The sequence below is a fragment of the Pleuronectes platessa genome, chromosome 6 (assembly GCF_947347685.1).
Source record: "Pleuronectes platessa chromosome 6, fPlePla1.1, whole genome shotgun sequence".
Lineage (NCBI taxonomy): Eukaryota > Metazoa > Chordata > Actinopteri > Pleuronectiformes > Pleuronectidae > Pleuronectes > Pleuronectes platessa.
In genome coordinates, this window is record NC_070631.1 from 22,181,519 (window position 1) to 22,207,009 (window position 25,491).

Consider the following 25,491-nt stretch of genomic DNA (forward strand, 5'->3'; position numbering starts at 1 on the left):
TATTTCAACATGTCAGACTGACACACACATTACTGTATCATTACTAGCTAATGGAAAACATTGACAATAAACATCTTAATTTCTAACCTCACTCTGCGCCACACAACTTCCAGCACACAAACACAAAGTTCATTTAAAAAAGTGACAGTATATTGTAGAACTGTTTGGGGAGGACTCCACTAATGACAAAAACTCATTCTGAAGTAGCGCAGGAGCTTTAACACAGGACAAGAGAGCAGAACATTACAAACAGGCAGGTTTAGAACTGGCACTGCTAGTTCCTACTAATCTCAATGACCAACATTATTTTCAATTTATTGTATCAATTTTAGAAAAGCAAACGATCAGCACACTTGGCTTTAGTGCTTCAGTGATTCTTTTTTTGAGACATCTTTAACCGACAAATATCCAAATTCTTTCTGTTCACATCTAATGTCATCTATTTCACATTTGTACTTCAAATAGGCTCAACAGAAAAAACACTGAATCTTCTTCAATGAAATCAGGACAACAAAAATGTATATGAGTTATGTTAAGCTTGCTACTATTCCACTGTCAAAATGTCACAGTGGTTAGTTCAATGGAAGTTTCTAATATTGAATTTTAAATGATTTTGGCCGTGACCAGTTAATAGTTAAAACTCCCAACATCACATTTGCAGCCTTGTACCTCTGACTCCAGACAAGTTGTAAAGAATTGGCCTGAGCACTGCTCCCAGTCGACCATGTGCACCTTCAGTATCTCACTTATTTCATCTGATTTAACTGTGCAATAATCCTTTTCTATCACTGCAATTCAATACTAAACATATTTGTATTTTGTTAACATTTGTGTTTACATTGTATTATATTCGACTATTTCCCAGTGTGACTAAAAAAGGAATATCATACTTTATCTTCTCTTCTCTTATCTTGTTATGAAAACAATAAGACACCAACAAGTTTGTCCTTGCATTTTTTATTATTCTACACCCTTTAATTACCTGAGTAAGATCACATGACCCGGCTGGGTTGACTGAAAGAAAATTAAATAAAACAGATGAAAAAAAAAAACATTTTCGTGAAATGCAGGTAGAAAACATCAGATATGCATTTATTGGATGTTCCCATGCTGCCACCTGGTGGTGTTTTTGTAGTTTAGCAATAAACCACAATCCATCCTATAAACTGTAAAGAGGCTTCCCACCATTTTTGCAATTTAAAGTCATGTCTATGAAAAAAAAGACGCTGGAGAATTGATAACATCAGAGAAAATTATTCAGATGACTTCACTTGAGTATTTTCATAAATATTAATTTGAAAGAGCAGCCATGTACAAGGAAATGTGAGTTGCATTATGGGAAGTTGCTGTTTCCTCTCTACCGTTTTCATTTCACCTTTTTCAAATCTCCCAAGTTAAAGAGAAAACTTGGGATCAAATTAGAGCTTGAATTTTACAACAAAAATATTGTGTCCTTTTCTCAAAGAAATTCCACAACTTTATGAGTGCAGAGACATAATGTTACGGTTTGATGGAGGAGATGGACCCAGGATGCAGAGGTTGTTAACAAAAAGGGGATTTAATATAAAAAAAGCTTTAAACAAGAAAGAAACAAAACAGGAACACTACACTAGTTAAACAGGCGACAAAGCGCACAGAAAACAACGAAGCAGGAGAAGCTGGTCGAGACAGCAAGCACAGACAAACCATATCTATACGTGTGGAAACGGGCAGACAAACGAGTACAAACCGACAAAGGGCTTGGGGAACACAGAGGCTTAAATAGACACAGAGGGAAGGCAGGAACAATTACAAACAGGTGAACCACATGAGGATTGGAGAAGACAATCAACGAACAGGAAGTGAGACACCGAGAAGCTGAAACAAGACAGTGACAGCGGGGCTACAAAATAAAACAGGAAATAGAAAACACAAGACAGAAAACCAGAAACCTAAATGACTGAGCGTCACACATAAATGTTCAGTGTCCCTTAAAGGGAAATTCACCACGACAAAAAAAGCCATCACAATTATTAGTATCTATATATATAAAGCACTTTAGGCTGCATTTCTTATAAAAGTTTCTATACAAATAAAGTTTATTATTATTATTATTATTTGTATTATTATAATCAACAATAAATCACAAAACGAAAGGGCAGATTAAAAGATTTGTCGTTGAATTTTGTGATTTGCCATAGTGTTTTCCAATTTGCACTTCAGGGTCACTGTAGTTATGTGACTTTTACTTCGTTGGTAATTTGTAGGGTGTTGTCTCAGTAACCAGACAAGCAGGAAGACAGATGTAACATATATGGGTCAATGGAAGGTAAGAATCTTAACTTACAAGACTTAAATGACAAGATAACAATGACCATTGTGATAATTAGTCCAGCAAGAAAGAATTTGACCTTATAATCAGGTGTGGCTACAACCAACCAGATAACATGAGTGTGAAACCATCCTTAGCAAATACTAGTTTGAGAAAATAGCTGTATATGCAAAGTCCTCTTGTTCTACATGTTTCAACCTTATCTCACAGTCTTCATCAGGGGATAGAGTTGCATGTTTGTATTTCCACGAAAAATTTATAATATTTTTCCACTAGTGGTTGATTCTTATGTATCTTTTATTACTTGTGATATGGTCTTTTGCACTTTCTTCTCATTTCTTGTGCACATGGTTTGTGACTGTGAAATTAAACCCTAGGAAAGTGTTTTGTACAATGTTTATACAATAATCATGCACTGTACAAAGTACGAAAATACTTTATGCTCATTTACACAACTTAAATATTTTGATAAATTATGCATAAATGATGTATGTGTAGAATTATTCATATTTAATATCAGTGAATGGACAGCTTCTGTAAGTTATGATACATTCCAATTCAAACTGAATGCACTGTGACAGAGGAGCAGTTCCACAAATTTAAACACTTAAGTAAGTAAGGCCACGCGGACACAGGGCTCCATTGTAATCTGGTAAATACTTGTAGCATTGGAAAGATTTGTGTTTCTCGTCAATGGCAAACGTTAAGATAGTTTAGTAAGTTCAACATAAATATCTACCAAGTTTTGTAACAACAGACTAAGTCATTTATTTATGGAGCAATTTGCAGCAGACAATCTGTTAAGATCTTATTTTAAGCGGACCCAAAAAGAGTGCAGACCAGGAACACGGCAGATTTAGGGCAGAAAGTGGGGTTTATTTGGAATGTCCAAAAAGGCAGGCAGAACTCTGTAGAAGGAGTCAAACCAGGAAGGTGTGCAGCTGAATCACACCGGTGAACGGACGATCTGGCAAAGACAGGGGAGATGAGCTGAGGTTTTATGGAGTGGAGGTGGAGTTGATGAGATGAGTCTCAGCTACGAAGGTATCCCACAGGAGGCCCCTCCCAGCTCAAGCCACCCGTGGAAAGTGGACAGTGGGGGAAGGGAAAACAAGAGGTGGAAGCCTGGTCTTGACACAATCAACATGTGATTTACCGACTGATTTTTTTTTTGTATGTTTATTGAGCATCGACGATACAAAATGAGGACATAAAAGAGATCCTGTTAAATGTTCACATTTTTCCAAATTTTACAATTTACAGTGACTAATAAAAATTAGACTAAAATACCATCCGGTAATCTAAGTACCGTAAAACGTGTGTGTGCTATCTGACTGTACACATAGGGTTCAGGAAGTTGCTGAAGCTTTTAGGAGGATGCACCGTTCCCTATGCTTCAATGATGGAGACTTTGTGGAAGATCCTTGACACAAGGCTGGGGCTGCTGCTGTGCGAGAACGTGGCCATCAGCACTTTGGTGCCCGGTGAAGAGGCCATGATGGAGACAGTATTCTCCATCTTCTCGCCTTGCTTTAAATGAGCCAGCCTGGCAGAGAGGGAGGAGAGAAACCAAATGTTGTCAAATTTTAACTCAAACAAAGACACACACACACACACAAAAAGAAAGATCATATTTGACAGCGAGTAAAAGAGGTGATGAGAGGTTTGTGGTCCCACTGCACAAATCAATTATAATGTAAGTACATTGGTGATGTGAGGGTTGATTAATCCCACCAATTATACAGCCAGTCGTTTGCCAGCTACCGACTACCAGAACTGACTTCTTGCCCTTTTTCATGAAACAAATGCCAGAGCAGTTTTATTGTTCCACTATTTAGCTTGATGATTTATCACCTCTTAATATCTCCACTGAAGCTCTTCTGGCTTATTATTCCTCTCTGGGTGGAAACTTTGGCTTTATCGTCTGGGCCAATAAAAAGCCACCATGGCTGCAGGGGACTGGAATAATAGAGGAATGGGACCAAGCCAGGAAAAGTTGGACTCAAAAGTTACTTTTATTAACAAAGTTTGTTGAAGCCATAAAAGAGCTGGAGGATGAGGAAAAGTAGAGGAAGAGCGAGAGGAGGTTGAAGTGGTAACCAAAAACAACCCTAACCTTAACAATGATGATATTTATGATCTTTTCCCCTTCACACTTGGCATGTGCATTTGCAAAGGGCCCGAAAAAGTGCAGTGTCACATTAGGTATGATTTGGACACGCGGCACATTCAATATCAATAAAACGTACTTGATCAGGCAGGGTGGGACTCAAAAATATAAGAGTCGACAACTGACTCAGCAGTTCTGAGTTCTGTGTACTGGTCGAGCTTCAATAAACTTTGACTCAACAGGTGAACGGCTCTTTGTGAAGTGGTGGGGTCGCAGCTTCGTGGTTCTGTGGACTGAGTCCAGCAGTCGGTCTTTACTTTCTGTGGTTCAATCACTGCAGGTCACTTTTACAGTTTCAGAAAGAAAACTACCAGCATCACCACCATTCCAAACATGCACTGGTGTAAAACACAACTATTGCGCTGCTTGCTTTGACAATGAGATAAACGAATATAAAGGTACATTTAACCCCTGATAGTGATGGTGCATTGTTCTCTCCACAGAACTACACACATACACACACACTTGGATGCAACATCACGTTTCAGCTGTTACATAAACACACCTGACCACATTCCCCACAGCACCTTCCTCAAAACGAGCATTGCGTTTTTTGACCCACTCAGACGTGATGGTTAAATATGTGTGACATCCCTAGAATGTAGCCACAGGACAAAGGTGTTGTTGTTTTTACGACACAGCTCCACAGAAAGAAGATATATTGTTTATTTTTAAAAGAACATTCAAACACACATACCTGGCCTCGTGCTTTCCTTTCAACAAGCCAGATCCCTCCACTGTCAGCACAGCTCCAGTCAGAGTTTTTGTTAACTCGTTGGTGAAGGACACCTGGACCGTGTGCTCCTTGTTTATCTGGATGCTGTCCCCTCCTTCGATCTGCAGAGCAGCAGGTTACAGGATCAGATGATCAGCCCCGGACCACTCAACATTGACATTGCCAGAGACTTGTGATCACTCCATTATCCCCGGAGGGGGCTGATGAACATAAAGACTATTGATATGAGTCACTTTGCATTTACGTTGATTTGGTCCACTTCTATTTAGCTTTTTATTAATATGGCCCGGGTCTTTCTTTGTAGAGTTACCATGTTCTCCCTGTGTCTTTTGGGGTTATCTCTGGGTAATCCGGCCTCTTCCCACAGTCCAAACACATGCAGACACATCAGGCTAATTTGAGGCTCGAAATTGACTAGAACTGAATGTGAGTGCTTATCTCTGTATACTGGCCAAGTGACCTGCCCACTGTTTGGCCCCAGCTCTCCCACGACCCTCAAAAGGATAAACAGTATAGATAATGAATTTATAGATAGAATATAAGGTGATGAATAAATGCATTACTATATATAGAAAAGGGTGTAGTTGTTCAGGTGTTGATCAGAGTGAAAAATATGATCTTTACTTTTTATATGCCGTATATCAAACGTTCGAACTCAGCAAAGGGAGCAGAATTTGTATTTTCTGCTCACAGGTTTTTGAGTTTAGGTCAAAGGTTACACTGGAGCTGTTGTTGAAATGTGTTGGGCAGTGACAACTATTAAATAATTTCTTCCTTTTACTTAAGTGAACTGAAGAGTCAGGAGACTGGCTGCAGTTTACCTCAATGCTTATCTGTGGTGAGCTTATGTTGAATTCCTGTGAATCCAGGACTCTTTCTTTAGTTCGTACGTCCTTTATCACCACTGCAATATTCACAATTCCGTCAGCCGCCAGCACCGACTCGTACTCAGACGCAGGGATGGTGTGCTGCAGAGTCAAAGCTGCAGAGAACGTAAAGGAGTTAAGGTTTGGTCTAGAGGTTTGATTAAGCAAGCAAATAAAATAAAAAGTGTTCAAATGAAAAAGTAAGGTTATCCAACAACATTGCCAGGGGGTACCCCCGTATTTGTTACAGGATTCTTTACCTTCATGCGCGAGTATGTGCACCTCTTTGTGCATTTTCCAGAAGCTCCCCTGTGGGCTGCTGTTGTACTCTTTAACCTGAGCGTCGACGTGTTCCACCAGGACCCTGGGTTCACTCGAGTTATTAGTGACCTTTACGCTCATGCCAATGCTCTCACCAAATGATGGCTTCCCTTTTATGTATAGGGACACCTCCAAACCAGATGACGTCTGTCCTTGAGATGAAGCTGGGAGACATGTACATTGTGTTAAACAGATAAATCGATGAAGAAAAGAATGCATTTTTAATATTTCAAAAGATGTTCTATTACTATTGCTGACACAATCAGCCCAAGAACAAACCGGTTTTGGAGTTTGATGAAACACAGTGCTGTCAGCTGTGTGTGGAAACCTCTTCTAACAAATTGGGTCATCTACCTCATTCACCGAAATGTTAAAAACTTTGAATGACGCCATGCAACCAACTTTGACAAATATTTGCCGTAGAATGGCCCCCAAATTGAAATGACGTGATGTGGAAACTATTAAGAGCATCAACTGCAGGTATTTAAAACAGAATGACACAAATAGAAGAATAGTTTAAACACTTTCTTATAGAAAATTAAGAGAAACTCTAAATGTTCAACTGTGAATCAAGGTGATAAATGCTTACTTTTCAGTGACTGAACACAAATCAGGCACAATGACATGATGCAAAGCTGCTGGAAGGTTCTGTAACAGTTTCATGTCAAACAGTAATAGGATAATGACTAAACTAATTAACGCAACATGATCAAATGTAGTTCAGGTTAGAGTCAAAGTCAAATACTTGATCATCACAGCAAGTGAGAATCATGTAGCCTAACATTTTACCTCTAACTTCCCGATAGAGACCACTGCAAAATTCGACACATATATATACAACCGATCCACAGTTACTTACATGCTCAAACTAATATTACAAATAAGAATGGATATCGAACCCCTGACCCTGACATTGCTAAAACTTTGAAAAACATAAACAATGTCAAAAAACATTCTGTGTTTTTATAGAGCTTTTCTAGTCTTGATGACCACTCAAAGCCCTTCAAACCAGTTTCAACCGGTCACAAACACATTCATACAGTGCAGCACTTTCTTTATTGTACACCTACACACACACACATACTGCCCGCAAAGGGGACATTTGGGGCCACAGCCTGAGTTACAGTCGCCTAGATGCCAGAGGAGTGTTTGATTTTGAAACTGAGATGACTCAAAGCTTACCTGCTTCTTCTCCCAGTCCATTCTGCATCACAGTAGAACCCATTAAGCAGAGAGACCCTGCTGTAAAAGGGAGATTTAGTTACTCGTGAGATTGTTGTTGGGAAATAGCTGGACTACATGCTGTGAGCCCACTCTTCAAATTAGACTTCAAATTGTCACAACATTAACTTTTGTTTCTGCCTTTTACGTTCTGCTCCATTTCTAAATCTTTGAACCTTAAACTAAACATTACATTTGCAAAACACAGCCATGAGGTATTAGTTTGCACATATTGATTATTGCATGGGGAGATGAGGGTGAAGATGCTTTGGCAACACAGCCACTGACCTTGTGTTGTCATTCTTCCAAATCCAAGTTGCGCCCCTGAAAAGGGAAAGAAAATACGAGGATAATCTTTATTGAACTTATGGAAAACCAAGAGAGAGCTTATCTTACTTCAGCTGACTCCACATTTTGCATTTGCATCATGCAGACTCTTCTCAAAACACAAAATTGTACTCTATCTATTTATTGTGTCTCAACAAATCCCTCTTTAGAAAGCCTCAAAGCCACAGGACCCTCTCTTACGTTTCTTCCTCTTATAAGCAGGTGTCAGATTCTCTGGGGTGTCTGAACCAATTCTCTTGGTGCAGATCACCTGCCCCACCAACTCAGAGTCCACCATCCTCCCCACCACCACTCCATTGCGTACAATAAAACGTATGACGTCAGCGTCAACAGAGGCAAAGATGAACGAGGTGTCGTATGAGGCACTGAGGCAGCGCTGCTGAACAGCGGCTACAGGGCATGGGCCACAGCAGAATATACCTGCAGAGACAAGATCAAAAGTCAAGGTAAATTTCAGTAAAATAGCAACAGATGCAGAAAAATAGCGTAAAATAACAGTTTATTGTCACATCTCAGCTCATTAACACTCAAGTGTCAGTCGCCTTAACACAGTAACTTTTATTCTAATCCACGAATTACCAATAATGTATTGAGGACAATGTGGAGCAGGGACCCACCAGCACTTTTCTCTTGGGGTGTGGGGTCCACTACCTGCCAGCCATCAAACCCTGGACTGAGATCTGGTCTGCTCATCCAGCACTCAACCCACACATGGAAGTTCCTGCAGGACAAACAGGGATTAACACACACACACACACACACACACACACACACACACACACATACACACACAGAAAACCAATATGGTTGAGTGTGAGATGAATAAAATAGATGATCATAGACACATAGGTAGCTACTCTTCTCCTGATTCATAATGACTAAGTTAATGGCCCAACAGGCAATGCTGCTTTTACTTTGAGTGTAAATTGTGAGATCACACTGATGACTCAGCAATTCAAATACAGAATATCATCGTTAGAGTTAGTGACACCAACCAGAGACTGTCCTTGGAAAGGTTGAGCTTCTCCCCTGTGCTCGAGTAAAACTCTTCAATTGTCCTGCTGGCATTAGTGTCATGACCTGCGTTAAAGACCGTCACCACCCTGGAGGGAATCCCCAGCACCCTCATTACTGGAACAAAAATAAACATAAATCAGCCATCACTTGTAAAACCAAAGTCCTGAAGTATTAAAACCCATCTTAGTAGAAACATAAAGTAGGTAAGAAGTATTGAGTAAATCATTTCTACTTATAATAGTATCCAGTCCAGCAAGTGGTTACTATATTTAGTTAATTAATTATTGACGAATAATTTGTTTATCTATTGTAATGTGAACAATTTGCCCCTTCTGTGAAAGACCGAATATGATCCATTTCACATTTAGAATAAACTGACACCAGTGCTGGGATGTAACATTTACTCTGATACTGTACTCAACTGCATTTATCATGTATCTATACTTTACTTGAGTAGATTTTTTTTTCAGGCACTTTTCATTTTCACACCACACATATCAGCAATACCTCTAAAAAATGTCAAAGCATTGCGTTAAATGTGTACAGTTTTTTTTAGAGCCCAAGACTCTGCCGTCATAATGTTGTGTGGCATGGGGGAATAGTAATAATTATACTTTTATACTTTAAGTATATGTAAAAGTGAGTTTTAACTTTTTCCATCAGCGACTAACACAATATCCAAAGATAGCAAACATAAAAAGACAAATATTGCATAATTAATAAGATTGTATGTTCGGACTATCAAGAAATTGAAATAAAAAATGGAATTGTCACTGTATCCCAAAATTCTCATAATGCAACTTTATATCTTCTTCTCATTAGCCTCTCTCTACCTGGTACACAAGCTCCTAACAAAGGCGTTCTGTTGAAAACGTACTTTGGGGTTTTCAAATTTCCATTGCCTGATGCCACATTCATTTTACATATTATTTGAGTTATTGTAATTATCAATTTCTGAAAGTATAAATTAAATAAATGAATAAAGAAATATTCATAGTGAGTCACAAGTTGTAATTTTAGCTAGAAAACTAGTTTATTTCTTACAGCCCAAGATCAGATTTGGAATTTACTAACCCAAACAACACAAATACAGATGCCAGTTCATTCAGTGTCATTAAATTAGGTAAAGAGTATTTGAAAGCTCCACTTGAACTATTCATATAATCATCCTAAGCGTTAATCCTCTGGATGGATGAGTGGCTAATAACTGGAATAAAACCGTATTATAATATAAAGTAGATTTGAGTATCACTAAAAATCATAGGCCTATAATTTAAATGATTCAGTTGTTTGTACCTGTGCAGAGGACAGATGCAAAGACCCAGCACTGTCCGTAGCGCACAGGGCTGAAGTTGGATGAGACCCAGCGACGCAGGATGTCAGCACTGCCGCTCCACTCTGTGGGATTAACACCACCTTCGTAGTCGTCCTGCCACTTCCCGTGCAGGATACCCAGGTCATCATTACAGTTCACCTGGAACACGAGGACCATTGTTACTCCTCTCTCCACTGAAGTTATGTTCTTGATAATATTAGTCACAGATTTGGCAGTAGAGGGAGAGTTGTGTACTTTCATCGCCATTGTTTTTGTGAGTGCTGTCTCTCACCATGGCACAGACCACCCTGCTGAGGTAAACGGGGTCCGCTCGCTGTATGTTGTCCTTGTTTTCGTCGCTGAGGTGCTGAGGGCTGACCTCCAGCAGCGTCAGACATGCCTCTAGGACCCCAGGCTCATACTGCACATGATGAAGCACAAACTGAAGCATGCTTTGATTATACACGAGCCATTCATGATGGTTGCATGTCGCCGATTGTTACATACCTGACCAAACGACCACGGACGCTGACAAACATTTAGATTGGTGCCCATGAACACCAAGCCATAATCGCTCTTGATATACTCTTGTAGTTGGGCCTCGTGTGGCATGTAGACTGGATCATCTGAAAAGCAATAGAAGTGGTGTGGGATGACTGGAAAGAAACCATGGCCACTACAAATACCACACTGCTGTTGTATGTCATGTCTACAAGTGCAGTTTCATTCTTTTCCCAGATTCCAACAAGGTCACCATGACCTTTGAATTCAAATCTTTGACTCAACTGATTCAAAGTTGAAAAAATTACCTGAAGGAATAATGGAGATGCTGAGAAATCGCATTAGCGAGGCAAAAAATTGCTTTTGACTATTAGAACGGCACTCAGTAGCCAAGGCATAACAGCCACCTTAAATTCAATCAAGCTGCACCAGATTTCCCCATCTCAAAGATATTTAATTATATCAAATATTCCCTTGGAAAATGGTGAAAGCTCCTTATCCCACATTGTTTAAGAAAGTGATAAAAATATTCCTGGATCTGCCCCCCTCATCCAGATATGTAGCAAAATTGAAACAAACCAACAAAGAGACAGGAGCCTAAAACAGGTACAAGATGGAGTTTTCCTTAATGGCCCCACCTTTCAGCCAGGGGTTGCAAAGCAACACAAATGATCCCACTGCGAAGCTCCTAATGGTCTGCCTGGTCTCGATGTGCAACAGGAGGTTATACAGGGCCACGGAGGATTGAACAGGGGAGCAGATGGTGACGGTGACTGACTCTGAGTGCACGCTGCCTGGGTGGATCCTGGCTGACCAGTGCTGAGTGTTGGGCCACGTGTCAGAGAACTGGACTGGGATTCTCTCTGACAGACTCCCTGCACGGTGAAGGAGAAGTTACTTAAAGCAGGACGATGCAACATTTGAATGATATACACATATTCCCTTATAACAATAAAACACCATTTCTAAACTCAATGCTCTCAGGGTTGATTTAGCTGTGTAATGGACTTTAGAGGGACAACTTTGAAATGTAACAGGAGGAGAAGCACAGGTATCACGGAAGAAGATAGAGTCATCGTTAATGCCTTGAGGAACCCCTGGGCCCTGTGACCACTCAACATGCCTGCTGTGAGAAAGACCTATCAGGTGACTTGATGACTTTGGGTGTAATGGTATAGTCCATTTAGCTGAGGAACCTGTTACTTTCCTCACTGAGTCATTCAACCCTGAAGGCTTTCAGCTGCCGCTATAGTAAGAGCTTTTTGAATTCTCTAAAGGATGAAGAGAGAAGCGTCAAAGACTCAAAACTTATTTCCTTCAGTAGAGGAAATACTGGACCATCTTTTGTGAAAGGAAAGGAAAAAATGCCATCCCATAATTTATTGCACCAGCACAATAAAATGATAGCCTCGTAGATGCACTTTTGGCAGATGCACCTTAATATAAAAATTCGGATCAGCTGTTTTATTCCCAGGACTAGATCCAGAACAGTTTTCTCCACGTACATTCCTCATGTTATCATATTATTTCAACATTTCACTCCTGTTTGTTTGTTTGATTTTTATTTCAATTATTGTCTCTGTGAGTAGCTGATGGTTAAATGTTCCATCTGTACAAACTGAAAACCTCTTTTCTCAGAACGTGTCATTCTGTTTCGGACAGAAATAGTTACTATAACTGTTGGTTATAACTTTTCCCTTTGTGTTCCAGCCTCTCGTCCACATAAAAAAATTACACCTACCAAAGGGCAGATTTTCAAAAACTCTACCGTGTACCCGTGTGAACATGTACAATGGACTTGCCAGTCATGGGGCTCCACATGTGCAACATGGCAGCATTTGTATGCAGAACATTTTGGCTTCATTTCTGGGTAGTGGGATGAAGTGGAAAACCATCAGCTAACCCTAACCCAGACTAAAGAGGCTGGAGAAAAAGTGCACTAAGCGAGGATGGTTATTATCCTGAATGAATATAAGTTATTATAAGAGTAAGTCTATGTTGTGTTTTTTCTCAAACAGTCTTGTTTTAAACATGAGCTGAGGTTTTCCTGTCTGTGTTACCTAGCCACACCTCCAGGACCAGGCCCTCGCTGTGAGGATTCCATGACCGGCCACGGAACCGCAGAGTCAGCTTGAACGGCTTCCCTCGCCGCAACACCAGGTGCTTTTTGCTCAGACCCTGAGTCTCATGGGAAATGTGGTTTTCATGAACCTCAAAGTCAACTAACCTCAGATGACAATGGTCATTGTCAGTGCCTGAAAAAAAACAACAGATCAGGTATTGTGGAAGTAGCGTTGCTGGAAACACTGTAAAAGGAAACAAGGAGAGAGGGGCAGTTGGGAAATGAAGGTAAAGGTAAAATAATTTCAATACAAAACAATACGACATTAAGTGCCAGAAAAATACTGAAGTAAATAAGTGTTATTGAGAAACCCCACGTCACATAATTTGGCAAGAACATTTAGTCGCATTACAACTATACACTTTTCTACCTTCACACCTTATCAGCTTGTTTGTGCATTTATTAACTGAACTTATTAAAATACATATAGACATCGTTTCAACTAAGAAATAAAAGAGCTATAGAGATTGAGATAGAGAGGTTGTCATGTTTGATTTCTCTCTAGGCTTCTTGCCAAACCACAAATTAAATAACCGAGTCAAAAATTGCACTCTTGTGTAAAATTATGATAAATTACATTAATTCGACTCTTTTTTATAAAGCTTGCCCGCGTCTTTGTCTGGAGCAGAAGAAGTTAAAAAAGAGCCCGAGTTGCAGCGTGAACTCACCACTGATGTTGTGTGCTGTCTGCTGCATGCAGTCCATGGTGTGACAGAAGTGAGTTGCAAGTGACTGAAGGAATGAGAAGAATGCTCCACCTCCCCACTGATAACCATCTTAGTCATCTTTACATACCCTGCTCTCTGCATTGCAACAGCGGCAGAGAATTCAAATTTTTTTTGAAACAATAGCTAAACCAATCGAGCCGAGCTTGTTGAGCAGCAGCAGGTTTCTTTCTGTTGAACTATTCTTTTAATAGATTTTTCTAGTGTTCATTTAGGATACGTGAAATAAATAGTTTTGACACAACCTTTATTGCATCAAATTTAAATGTAACATAACATCACGATGGCCTGATACGATGATGATTTAGAAAATGACATTCACGTTAATCGTATGAAAACTGATTTGTTAAGTTCACTGTTCGCGAAAAATTGCACAACACTGTACTGTACAGCCACTGCAGAGGGGCTGAAGAGCTGCATGGGGCTCCAGAGCCGCGGGTTGCCGAACCCTGTGTGGAACCGAATTTGTATGATGTATTGGACGTTTTGTGTCTCCGGTGGCAGCAGTGTCCATCACTTTTAGCTGTCCTATGGAAACACTTCCCATGTCGTTTTCTCTATTTGCTGCGCGTTTCTGTATTTGCTGCGCGTTTTTTTATGTCTTGTGTTGTGAAATTGATGAAGATTTTTTTCTTACTTTGCTTGTGTTCGGTCCACTTGCATGTGTTTTCTTAAGTTGCTGTGTGTTGAGCTCTCAGAGCCACTCTACCTCTCTCTAGAAAGAAAGCCATGAACTTGACACAGCTCACCAGTTAATGATTTACAACATTGAAATTTGAAAACAGAAATCGTTACGGTTCCTTTCTTTAGATTCATTCACACGCCCTGTGACCACAATTCCCTGGAAAACTGAAGTGACTAAGAGAATGACTTCTATGAACCACCCAAACACAGATACTAAACTGTTATTGTTGGCTTTGATCCAGAAAATGACATTTTTCTTCTGTGACCCACAGTTGCAAGTCAAGGCTGTGCAATAATGGTTGCAACAATTATTAAACCATAAATGTGCAACACGGTTTGTCTCAAATGAAAAGTGTCCCTTACAAAAAGCTCCTTAAACCAACTTTACCACACATTTAGTCATTATAAAATTACAATGTTGGCCATGCCTTTTTTATTCTTTGGAATATAATTTTTTTTTTGCAAATAAAACTGATATTTTATATTCTTAAGTGATTGTCCACTGCCGCCAATTAGCATCCATCATCAGCTGCCACCTCGGTCCTGGTCCACCCCCATTATCTGATGCCAACGCGATAAAGGATCTGCCATTATTATTTTGATCTCCCCGGACGATATATAATCCGCCATACTGGATCCACCATGCGACCTCTGATACGCGATCCACAAATCGTAATCCATGAGGGAGTGACCACAGCTGGGGCCTTGGATCTGCGGGCGATAAGGCAAAGGGACTCCGGGGAAGGGGTCAAGTCAGTAACAGGTATTGATCAGATATGAACTACTTTGATGTGATAATGATTTGAGAAGAGAAAGAGCGCGGCTGGAAAGAGAAGCTCTGTGTGTCATGTGCTGTGTCAAAATTCGCTAAAAATGATACCATAAAATGGTGTGCCTTTCGGCATTCAATTGATGTGGTTATCAAAATAAAATAAAAAACATTAATATTTAAAAAATGTATATTAAATCATAACTTTATTTGGTTAAAGTTACCTCAGGGTACCGCCATTCAAAGGAAGGGAAAAGATAGCCAATTGATTGATTAAGATCATTCTCATTTAGATCTAGTTCAATTAGAAATCTCAATATTATTAAAACTAAATATTAGCTCTTACCCTCGACACTCAATTAATTGACCAAGAATTAGATCCAATTGGAAATAATGACCCAAACATGCTCTATGATAGGCAGTGTGTGATGAATGTGACATAGATGCACTGAATGAATATGAAGGGGTGAATGGCAAAACATATTGAATATTCATCAATACTAAGAAAGTGCTAAATAAAACAGATCATTTATTATTGGATTAATGACAGGTTGGGTTTCTCAACTGGTTTTTAGTCTTTAGTAAAAAGCTTCTTCTAGCTGCATAGGTGAGATACTTTCCACTTCTCTATGACAAACACTGCTGGGAAACGAGCATAAACCTCTAAATGCATTTTGTCCAGTTATTCCTAGCTTTGATAATCGTTTAGTCCTTCATTTTGCAAAATTGCTGGATAATTTGCAGTGACACATAGGTGTTTCTTTTTTGTTCTACAGAAAGACAAGCAAATAGTTGAATGAATATAGTTAACTTTTTATTTTGTCGAAGAAAGAGTGATACAAAAGGGCATATTGGAGGCTATTAATAATTGACAAGTACAAACCTGTATTTTATCTAAACCCAGAATGTATCAACAATGTTTCCCTTAAAAGCACTTTGACTATATCAGGGTTGGAGTCAATTCACTTTCATTTTGACATTTCTGTGTCGAACAAATGGACATACACTTTATAAAATGAACACCCTTTATAGGTGTTGAGAATGTTATACAGTCTGGATCAAATTTTGTATTTCATGATGAATTCCCTAAAACCCGGACACATTGTTACCTAAAATCCAGCTGGCCTTTTGGTCATTTGGACTGAACGTGATTTGATTTCAACCCAGGTGCAATGTGGACTTGATTTTATTTCCCCAAACGCAAACACACACAAAAAAATTAACACCGAAACACTGCATTTTTTTTGCCAAGATCACACAGAAAATAAACCCTGATTCAACATTTAATGAATAATTGAAATTTTACCCTAACAAGGCACTGCATTTGTCCTGCAGAGAACCAGAACATGGCACGACTTCCACACAGGACGAACTAAACTGCTCACTTTTGGCGAACAATGTGGAGGCCAGACAGAAAAAAAAAAAGAGATCAATTCTAAGAACATTTCAGTGGCTTGTGCCAACCCTGTCAGCTGGAAATCTTGCAGATCATATTGAAATGATTTGCTGGATTTTAAAAAGGTGCTATATGTAAGTGTTATTTGCCTCCAGACTGTTGGCGGACCCGGCTGGAGCTAGCCTGTTAGCATGATCAATTCAATAACAGAATGGAAATAAAACCAAAACAAGATTCTGGACTGGTGTTGTTTTCCAACACAATGGAAAGGGATGAGGTTTGAAGATGAAGTTGCAGCGATGTCAGCAGATTGGTTAAAAAAAACAGCTACTAATGTTAATGTTAGCCATGAAGTGATGGCAAGAACGTTCATATAGCACCTTTACCTTTCCGCAGATCTGAAGATTAAAACCAAAGAAATAAAAAAAAAGGTTGACTGGTTACAAGTTTTTCACACATTCACACGACAGTCTGAGGCACACACAGGCTACATGATAATCCCTGTACAACCTTAGAATAGCTATGTAGCCCGAACCTGCGATATTTATGATTTGAACTGGTCTGACTGAGAAGGCCGTAAATGAAGAGGACATTGATTTTTTTGGCTTCATCATCCAAATCAATGGTTGCAAATGAACATCAGGTAAGACAGTCATTTTCTTTCCCCACGAGCAGGAAAAATAAATGTGCGACAAAGGAGAAGCTACATTACAAACAAAATACTTCTTCTCACCACTATGGACACATTTACAAGAGCACAACTTGTTTGATTTTAACAAGTTTAAGTGCTGGGATTGAGTCCCTTCCTGCCAGAAAATGTATGGAAAGTTTTTGTACCATTTTTTTTAAAAAAATAAATATCAAATTAAACAAAACAATTAGTTTTTCCCACGCACATAAACCAGCACACATCAAATCCCTTTACATAAGGAACGCAAAAAACAAAATCATGTTAGCTTACATAACTTAGAACAAAAAGACGTTTGATGCAGACATTTCTAACAATAACACACAACATGTAGGGGGGCAGTTTTCAATCTGACAGTGACGTGAAAACATCGGTTATTGCGGCTAAAATGTTAATGTAGTTTTAACAGAAACACAACCAGGGTGTGTTGTGGCTTGTGGAGATGACACCTGATTCCATTGCAGCAGGAAAACGAGGAAGAATTGATTGTTTTGGGGCCAAGACAAGATGTGCATCCCTTTACTTGGTATATGGGATGCTGACTTAAGGCATGAATATTAACTTCCTGAACTGATCACCCACGTCATACATTCTCTAAACCTGTGAAAATCTATTGTCAACCTACGCATCACCCATGAAACATCTAAAATCATCACTCTAATGTTGCATCACAAACATTTGATTTAAGACTTTGCTCTGCTCTGAACACCTGAGACTATGGCTAAACGCCTAGCTAACTAATAGAGAACAATATATTCAGTATTAGCTTTTACCCGCTAGCATAACTGCAGCAGTCTATCATCACCTGGTTTCCTACACATGAATATCAATTTCTTATTTATCCTACAGGACCTTATTATTTGTCAGTCATTGTTGTTTTGATTCTCTAAAATGGCTTTTGATTGAGGCAACGTGAAGGGTTTCTTATGAAGTAAAATTACCACTGTTGAAAATGTAATGTAAGCATTTACATGAAGAAAGAGTGGGAGGTCCAGTTCTCCAAAAGCATCTTAGCTCTAAGTGAGCGTTTGTCTCACTGTAAAGGAGTTCAAATCCACCGAGGGCAGGGTGGAACGAGACCATCAGTCATTTACTACAGAGAGACTGTGGAAATCTTGGGCCTGGGATCTAATTGTCAGTTACAGAGACGTTAGTGGATCCAGTTTTTCAGGATTGCAGTGTTTTACACACAAAATATTTTGCTTGTATATTAAAAACAGATTAAAGCTGTGGGATGCAAACTTTTCCTTATGAAAACACACCAGGCGCAGCCGTGTAGGAAACCAGCCTTATGAGTTGCAGTTAATTCGTGTTAAGGAAACCAGCCGATTGAATCCATACTCAATCACACACAAACACCTGCACAATCCACTTGGACAAAACACTATCAAGAACAACAAAAACCTCACTTGGTACAAAGTATCAAAAAAACATTCATATAAATAATTTAAATAGCTATTCTAAAGCTGAAGTCTTGGTCTAAAATGTTTAAATGGCCAAAGAGAACTGCTAATAATGTGCTGCATAATTTGGGGGACTTCAAGATTGCAAAATTTTAGGGATTCACAGGCAATTGCTGTGCAAATTATTTTCGGTCCCCCCACAATTAAAACATTGACATTCAATTTATACAAATATTTATCAATAAAATGTTGGTGTCCATCCTTCCTTTAGAAGCCGCAGGGGACAGAGGATAATCTCCTAAATTTAGAATTATTTTGCCATGTTTCTCCTCCTCCTTTTTCATCTAACTGTCCCCCAAAACCTGTGACAGGTCCCCGAAGTCACAGTCAAACAGTTCACTGATGCCTTCGTGGTCCTCCAGGCCAAAATGGTAATCATGACTGTGAGGGGGGGACAGGTTGATGAAACCGTCCAATGGGAGAGGGAGGCCTTCTCCGTTCAGGAAGTCCGAGGAAGAGAGGGGTGAGAGGTCGAAGTCGGGCATGTCTCCGAGGTTGGGGAACGGATCACCACCCAGCAGCGATTCTGTCACACAAAGTAAGATGTGAAAAATATGCACACATGTATGTATACATATATTTATATGATGTCTTGCAAAGACACAAATATACCAATGACTCCACAGCTGGGACTTGTCACGTGCAGTGCTAAACTTAATATTTCATCAAACCAAAATGATTTAAGATAATAAATTGGCCAATGATCTTTTAATGTTTAATCAACTTGTCCTTCAGACCAAACCAATCAACATGTTATTTCAGTAAATAACTGATTTATTAGGTTCATAGTCTTCAGAGTTTGATAGTTAGCAGGACTGTGCACACACTGCAGGTGGGGCATGACCTACCCTTCCACAAAATGTCATGGGAATCTATAGAGTAGTGGTGCATGCCCCGAGGAAGAAGCCTTTACATTTTTGAGTGATTGGAAAAAAAATTTCTACTTCCTTTAAAGCTCTGTGATCGTCCTTCTGGTTTTGTGTTTGAAAAAGTACACATCGCACATGAGATTTATTATTTTCATTAAGGCCTTTTTCACAGCAGACATTTTGACATGTCATACCAGGGAGAGCAGAGATGTTACTGCATTCAAGTCAGGTGTGTCACCTTCATTGCTTCAACACTTACACAATGACAAAACAAAAGCCTTCTTAGGAATATTAGTAATACCCGTATTTCCATACTGCTCTCATTGCATCTTGGCCTGTTACATTAAGATTTAGCCAACAACCATCTGTGATTCAACATTCTGATATTCTACTAAGTTGGTTCTAGTCTGGGTTCACAAGCGACAGTTTTGAAACAGCTGTCATTAAGGACACAGATCATTTACTGCTGCTCATTTTCAGTGCCGCTAGTGACACGGTCCATCAAAACATCCATCTCAATAGATTAAATCATTGTGTTGGTATATCACGAGCTGACCTTAAATCGTTGAAGTCAGATAGAGAATGTTTTGTTTGTATTGGTAATCATAATTCATCGTAAGCTCCACTGACGCGTGAGGTAACAAAGGGTTCTTTTTTTGTTTTCCCATGCTTCCATGCATCAGGCCTCTGTACCACCCCTCACCTGAATCCCGCAGATAATTGCTGTGGACGTGCCGGAGCAGAGAATCTCCCGCTTCCTTGTGCATGTCACGGAAAAATGTAAATACTCACCAGTGTCTCCACCTAACACCAGAGATGAGGGGTCCTGCTGGGAGGCTGCTGTCACTGTGGAAGACGTCGACGCCGGGGATGATAAACCCACCTCCAGAGAGTTTGTGGATAGGGATTGGTGCGTGAGTTGTGTGTGAGGCGGGACCAGGGAGGGGTCAGCGTTGGGTTTTGTGGGACTACTTCCTGTCACTGGGCTACACACGCCAGAGCTGTCATCTGGACAGAGGAAGACGTCGATAGGGCCGTGGGTGCTCTTCAGTGACACCTGGTAACCCTGAGTGACGTTGACAAACACACACCGCAAAGTCAAAACCGCATAACCTTCAAACAAATACACTTAAATAAATAGGAGTGTGATTTAACCCATTTAGACCTGATGCTCTATACGAGTGTATACACCTTTATGACAGAGAGCGATGTTTGAGTTCTTCTCTGTTTGGAGCCGGATGAGGTGTGTTTGGATTTTATATGGTATCATCATTTGAAAGACATGTGACTGATAAAATACATCGGGATTCACTGAAATACTTTGGAGAAGGTGAGATGCATTATGGGAAATGTAGTTTCTGTAGTGCTTTTAGTATGCACAAAAGCTTTCAAATCTCACCTTGTGGGAACTGTGAGATGCAATCTGGGAAATGTAGTTTTTTTGCGCTTTTATTATGCACAAAAGTTTTCACAGTAGCGTTAAAGACTTTTGGCAAATTTATCAAGGGGAGCCGTATTTCAGAAGAGTACAGCAGGACACTGAAAATGAAGATAACAACGAAGGAGATTGAGTCCCAGATGATGTTCCTGCAGATCCACTGACTAAGACTCAGTCGGAACGAGACATGTTTGAAAGGAAAGGGGGATCTTGCTGAATGTGCTGGGTTTGTTGTTTTTTTAAAACACGATTTACAAAGTTTAGGGAAATTGTAATGACTTTCAATTAAAGCCAAATGTTTACAGTATAACATTTTTGTAAACATTGGCAGTACTGTCTGCTGTTCATAAAACCCTCAGGTTCTAGGTGTTGTTTTCAAACTGCACTTAGGTTTTGGGTATGTTTCTATTCAGCATTTAAGAGGATGTTCACACTGCAAGCCCTTGCTAGATTCTGGCCATAGGTCTCAATGGGTTAAACTTTTATTAGACCCGTACCTCGCTGGGTTCTGAAACTTGCATCTGGGTCTCAGGTGGAGCTCTGATCACCATCACCAGATGGTCTGGGGAATCAAATGACTTCCTCAAGTCCTGGCAGCGCACATAGCCCAACGTGATGAACACAACAGTTAAGGACAACACAGCTGTAAGGGAATGAGAATCCTAAGATGTTGTCCATAGATAAATATATGAAAAAATAGGACAGACACAACAATGGCAGACCGTCCTCCTGCCGTGGTTTGGACTAGAGACCTTTGGGTCAAAACAATTTATGAGCCCGGGACATTCGCTCAGGCTTCACTGGTGCTGCTGAAATCACGTGCCAATCCTCCCATCATGGGTCATCGAGATCAAAAGGATATTTCTTGTTCTGTGGTTCCTCTGTGAGCAGCCGCAGCTGCAGGTTGCATTTGGAAATAAGCTGGTCCAGCTGTTCCTCGGCCTCAGTGAATTCACACACCTCCTGCTGTAACTCCTTATGTCGAGAAACCAATGTTGCGTCGATTCGGTTGCCCCTGCAGGTGAAGAGGGCACAGAACGATCTAAACACAAACACCAGCCGCAGTATTTCACCGTAGTAATACAGGACTTTGGTGTGAACATAGTTATCTCTTCTTCAGCGGCCTCACCGCAGCATTATTTTAAATAACAGGCTTGTTTTACACTCACAGCCATTGGATGTTGTTCTTGGATTTCTTGGAGATGAGCTGGATTCCCTCCAGGACGTTGGTTATGTCGTAGATACGTCTCTTCTGGACGTCCAGGACCTGAGAGGCCCAGTTCAGATCCACCACGCCGTCAGCTGACTCGGACAACAGGCTCAGAAAGCGCTTGGTGGTCAAATTCAAAGATGTGTCATACCGCGACTTCTCCGTTGTGGTTCGAGGAACTGGAAAATTGTCGGATTTCCAAATCAGGATTATTTGTTCCAGATACTTTTATAAACAACTAGACCCGGGACTGTCTCAATGAAGCATGACAAGCCTTTTCACGGAGGACAGCTACATATGCTATATGACCTGCGCTAATCTGATTAATTAATATATTCCAGAAACTACATTGCACCATTGGTAAACTGACCCGGCAGTTTTTAAAGCTGCAGCAATAAGTCATTCAAAAGAAAATTCATCGCCAATTCCTTTAATAATAAGATCATTGTTTTTTATAGATTTTTTATATTTAGCTGTTTTCTACAGCTCCATCGACCATTATTTATTCTACAGATTAATTGATACTGAAATGAATCGCTAGCACCACACTTTTTTAATGTCCAGCTCATTGTTGCCTTTTGGTGCATGAAGTACAGTGTAACCCGAAAACTAACATTCCCATTTCTGAGCTTATGTTTGGACAAAACTTGGGACTAGGTTGGTCGAGTACAAGAAACTTTGAAATGATATTCATTCATGGTGGGTGGACTAATTACATTACATTTCCTTTAGCTGAAGCTTTCATCCAAAGCGACGTACAATAAGTGCATACAACCATGAGGGTACAAACCCAGAACAACAAGAATCAAGAAAGTTACTTGATATTTTTACGCTGCACGTTGCTGTAATTGGGGAAACATCCAATTCGTGCCAGGTGCAGACACACAAAGAAAACAGAACACCTGTCCAGGGTAAGCTTATTTTCTCTCGAGTTTGGTCAGGGTTAAGGTTGTGACCCAAGACACACTCTGGTGTGGTGTGTTGTGTTGTGTTGTGTTGTGTTGGTGTGTGTGTGTGGGGGGGGGGGGGGGGTACCTCTGGGAGGGGCAGGTGTTGAGGGTGGTGCTTTGCCAATGGACACTCGAGTGGTGCTGACATACTGATGGTCACTATCCAGGTCCAACTTCCTCTTTACCTAAACAGAACCAAATGCACAGACTTCAAAACACCTTACTTACCATGACTATAAACTACATGTTAGTATAATGATGAACCAAGAGCAAAACAAAATGTCTATAAGCAACAGGTGATTAGGTCTGCTCAGTGTTAACATATTCCAGCATTCTGCTATGCATGTATATATATATATATACATAAACCTCATTTCACCACTTCCCCTCTCACTCTCTCACTTCCTTCCACATCTGCCCCCGCCCCCTCATCTCCTCACCGGAGGTCTCCCCAGAGCCGGCCGCCTCTTGTCCTGGACCCCAACATCAGCTGGGCCCTGAGGTGTGGCGAACAGCAGGATCTCCCCTGTGCTGGTGGGGGCGACTGCCGGGTGGAGCCCCTCGGTGCCGGGGGTGGTGATGATCACTATCTGGTGGTCCTCGCCCAGTTCAATGCTGCCAGAGTTCAGCAGGGTCTCGAAGTCGGCCAACAGGTCCTCGGACGTGTGGCCCGTGATCAGAGTCTCTGACATGGCGTCACTGAGTGGCCCCCTGTGCGGGACTCAAACTACGATGCGGTGGTTAGACAGAGGATCCACGTCGCTTTGCATTTGCTGCGCTCTGTGAATTTAGGAAAGGATGGTGGAAGCTGCTGGAGGTTTTCATGCAGGTGATCACAGGAAGCTCCAACATCTCTCAACAAGCCGTCTTCCTCTCTGTGGGCCCCAGCTACCGTTCATACAAAACATCCTATAAACATATTATAACCCGTCACATAACTTCAACAAAGTTATCCCTCTTACAGGAAACGTTCTAAATCAGATATGTGGTGTAACAGCAAAGACAGGATGTGCTGCCAAACAGGAAATTAGGCAAATGAAATACAGTTGCTAAATGTACACTAAGCCTGCGCCTCGAGGCTCAGCGGCTCGTGTGATTACCAGGCTAAAGAGATGCTCTTTGGCCGTGGGGGTAATAAACGCTGGAGGTTAGCAGCTAGCGTGCTAATCTTTTGTTTTCATCTGTCAGTACAGTAGAGCCGCGAGGCCTCGGCCCCCCTGTGCCCTCCTCACAGCCACCACAGCCCGGCTAACGAGCTAGCTCCTGTCCAACAACACACCGGCACAAGTTCACCCACAGCCCGCAGCCGCCTCCGGGTCACACATGTACGGCTCCCGGTGGGGTCGTGTGCGCTGACTCCGCACAACGGGCTTATTTGACAGGCTGGTCAAACTTTGTCGCAGCTTTCCAGAAGTGAGCTATCGACGTAAGATAGCTACTGTACACAAGCCGTCGCCATGTCTCACAGGTCCAGTTGACAGCAAACTTGTGAAACCGCCAGTCAGCTCAGTAGAGAGCCAACAGCTCGGTTTACTCAGGTGTTGTTTGGCAGGTTAGCATGTTGGCTAAGTTATTATCCGCAGTTCGTCTACCCCCTCGTTTTGTCTGGGGCACGCAGGAAGCAGTCCGACAAAACTGGAGCAAACAGGAGATAAAGCGGCGGAAAACACACGCATCCTCTCTGGGAGCAGCCGCCGGTGCTTCGGTTGTTCACACCGGGTGTGGTCCGCGTCCGACAAGCGCCGACCCGAGCCCGTTTCAGGCTGTTATTGTTGTTATTGTCCCAGCTGATCTACCTCTAAACAAGGCTCAGGCAGTTTTCGCGCGAAATCTTTTTTACCGCGAAATGGGCACGTGTTCCTATTGGAGGGCTACCATTGGGCAGAAAGCAGCAGCTTCCGGCGGGCTGCAGCGACGCTCTGTGATTGGTGCAAATGCCTGTCATTTTACGCCACCGAGCGCAGAGTTGTCGATTCAAAGATGCGTTCAGGTTACACGGTTAAATTGGAATTACTACCATCATTTCCATTCTGTTAATTTACTTAATCTATGAACAAGTGCTTCATTACATTAGATTATGTTAATTTATAAATACAGCTTAACACTACTTCACATCTTACTGTGTTCTTTTTTGAGTTTTAAATGTTAGTTTTTTTATGAGGAACATTAACTTCAGTTATTCTATGTCGAGGCGTCAGACAAACCCAGTGTTTATTCAGCTGGTTCATATTTCCACACCCTCAGCAGTGTATTGTGAATTTCGAGGGATGAAGTGTCTTCTTCGTGGCTTTATTCGTGTCCATCGTTGTTTCCTCTCCGCTTGATATATTTACGTTCTATGGGCGGTGCCTGTGAACCGGCAGCCACTGCT

General features: G+C 40.9%; 2 protein-coding genes across 3 annotated transcripts; both read right to left on the bottom strand.

The window, feature by feature from the left end:
- Positions 1-3,526: 3,526 nt before the first annotated feature.
- On the bottom strand, positions 3,527-13,631 carry LOC128442899 (protein-glutamine gamma-glutamyltransferase 5). Its single transcript, XM_053425516.1, has 15 exons — positions 13,597-13,631; positions 12,867-13,061; positions 11,445-11,681; positions 10,813-10,931; positions 10,598-10,726; positions 10,287-10,464; positions 8,969-9,104; positions 8,591-8,694; positions 8,154-8,393; positions 7,914-7,949; positions 7,587-7,646; positions 6,344-6,568; positions 6,039-6,199; positions 5,179-5,318; positions 3,527-3,857 (listed from the first exon to the last, which is right to left on the bottom strand). The coding sequence occupies exons 1-15, from the start codon at positions 13,622-13,624 to the stop codon at positions 3,701-3,703; spliced, it is 2,145 nt and encodes a 714-aa protein (XP_053281491.1). The 5' UTR covers positions 13,625-13,631; the 3' UTR covers positions 3,527-3,700.
- Positions 13,632-15,907: 2,276 nt separating this feature from the next.
- Positions 15,908-25,448, bottom strand: e2f1 (E2F transcription factor 1). Of its 2 annotated transcripts, none has more exons than XM_053425517.1 (8): positions 25,325-25,448; positions 23,561-24,029; positions 23,206-23,305; positions 22,130-22,349; positions 21,823-21,975; positions 21,458-21,572; positions 20,315-20,588; positions 15,908-19,179 (listed from the first exon to the last, which is right to left on the bottom strand). In XM_053425517.1, the coding sequence occupies exons 2-8, from the start codon at positions 23,810-23,812 to the stop codon at positions 18,938-18,940; spliced, it is 1,356 nt and encodes a 451-aa protein (XP_053281492.1). In that variant the 5' UTR covers positions 23,813-24,029; positions 25,325-25,448; the 3' UTR covers positions 15,908-18,937. The 2 variants fall into 2 exon arrangements, with proteins under 2 accessions (XP_053281492.1, XP_053281494.1); XM_053425519.1 differs by lacking the exon at positions 25,325-25,448 and adding an exon at positions 24,221-24,950.
- Between the last annotated feature and the right edge of the window lie 43 nt (positions 25,449-25,491).

Coding starts and splice junctions, on each gene's coding strand:
- LOC128442899 (XM_053425516.1), bottom strand. CDS start 13,624: ATGCAGCAGACAGCACACAACATCAGTG. Junction 8,695..8,968: donor CTTTCCAAGGACAGTCTCTG/GTTGGTGTCACT, acceptor TTTGTCCTGCAG/GAACTTCCATGTGTGGGTTG. Junction 7,647..7,913: donor TGGAAGAATGACAACACAAG/GTCAGTGGCTGT, acceptor TCCCTTTTACAG/CAGGGTCTCTCTGCTTAATG.
- e2f1 (XM_053425517.1), bottom strand. CDS start 23,812: ATGTCAGAGACTCTGATCACGGGCCACACGTCCGAGGACCTGTTGGCC. Junction 23,306..23,560: donor CGGCTCTGGGGAGACCTCCG/GTGAGGAGATGA, acceptor GGTTCTGTTTAG/GTAAAGAGGAAGTTGGACCT. Junction 21,573..21,822: donor GAGGAACCACAGAACAAGAA/ATATCCTTTTGA, acceptor TGTGTTCATCAC/GTTGGGCTATGTGCGCTGCC.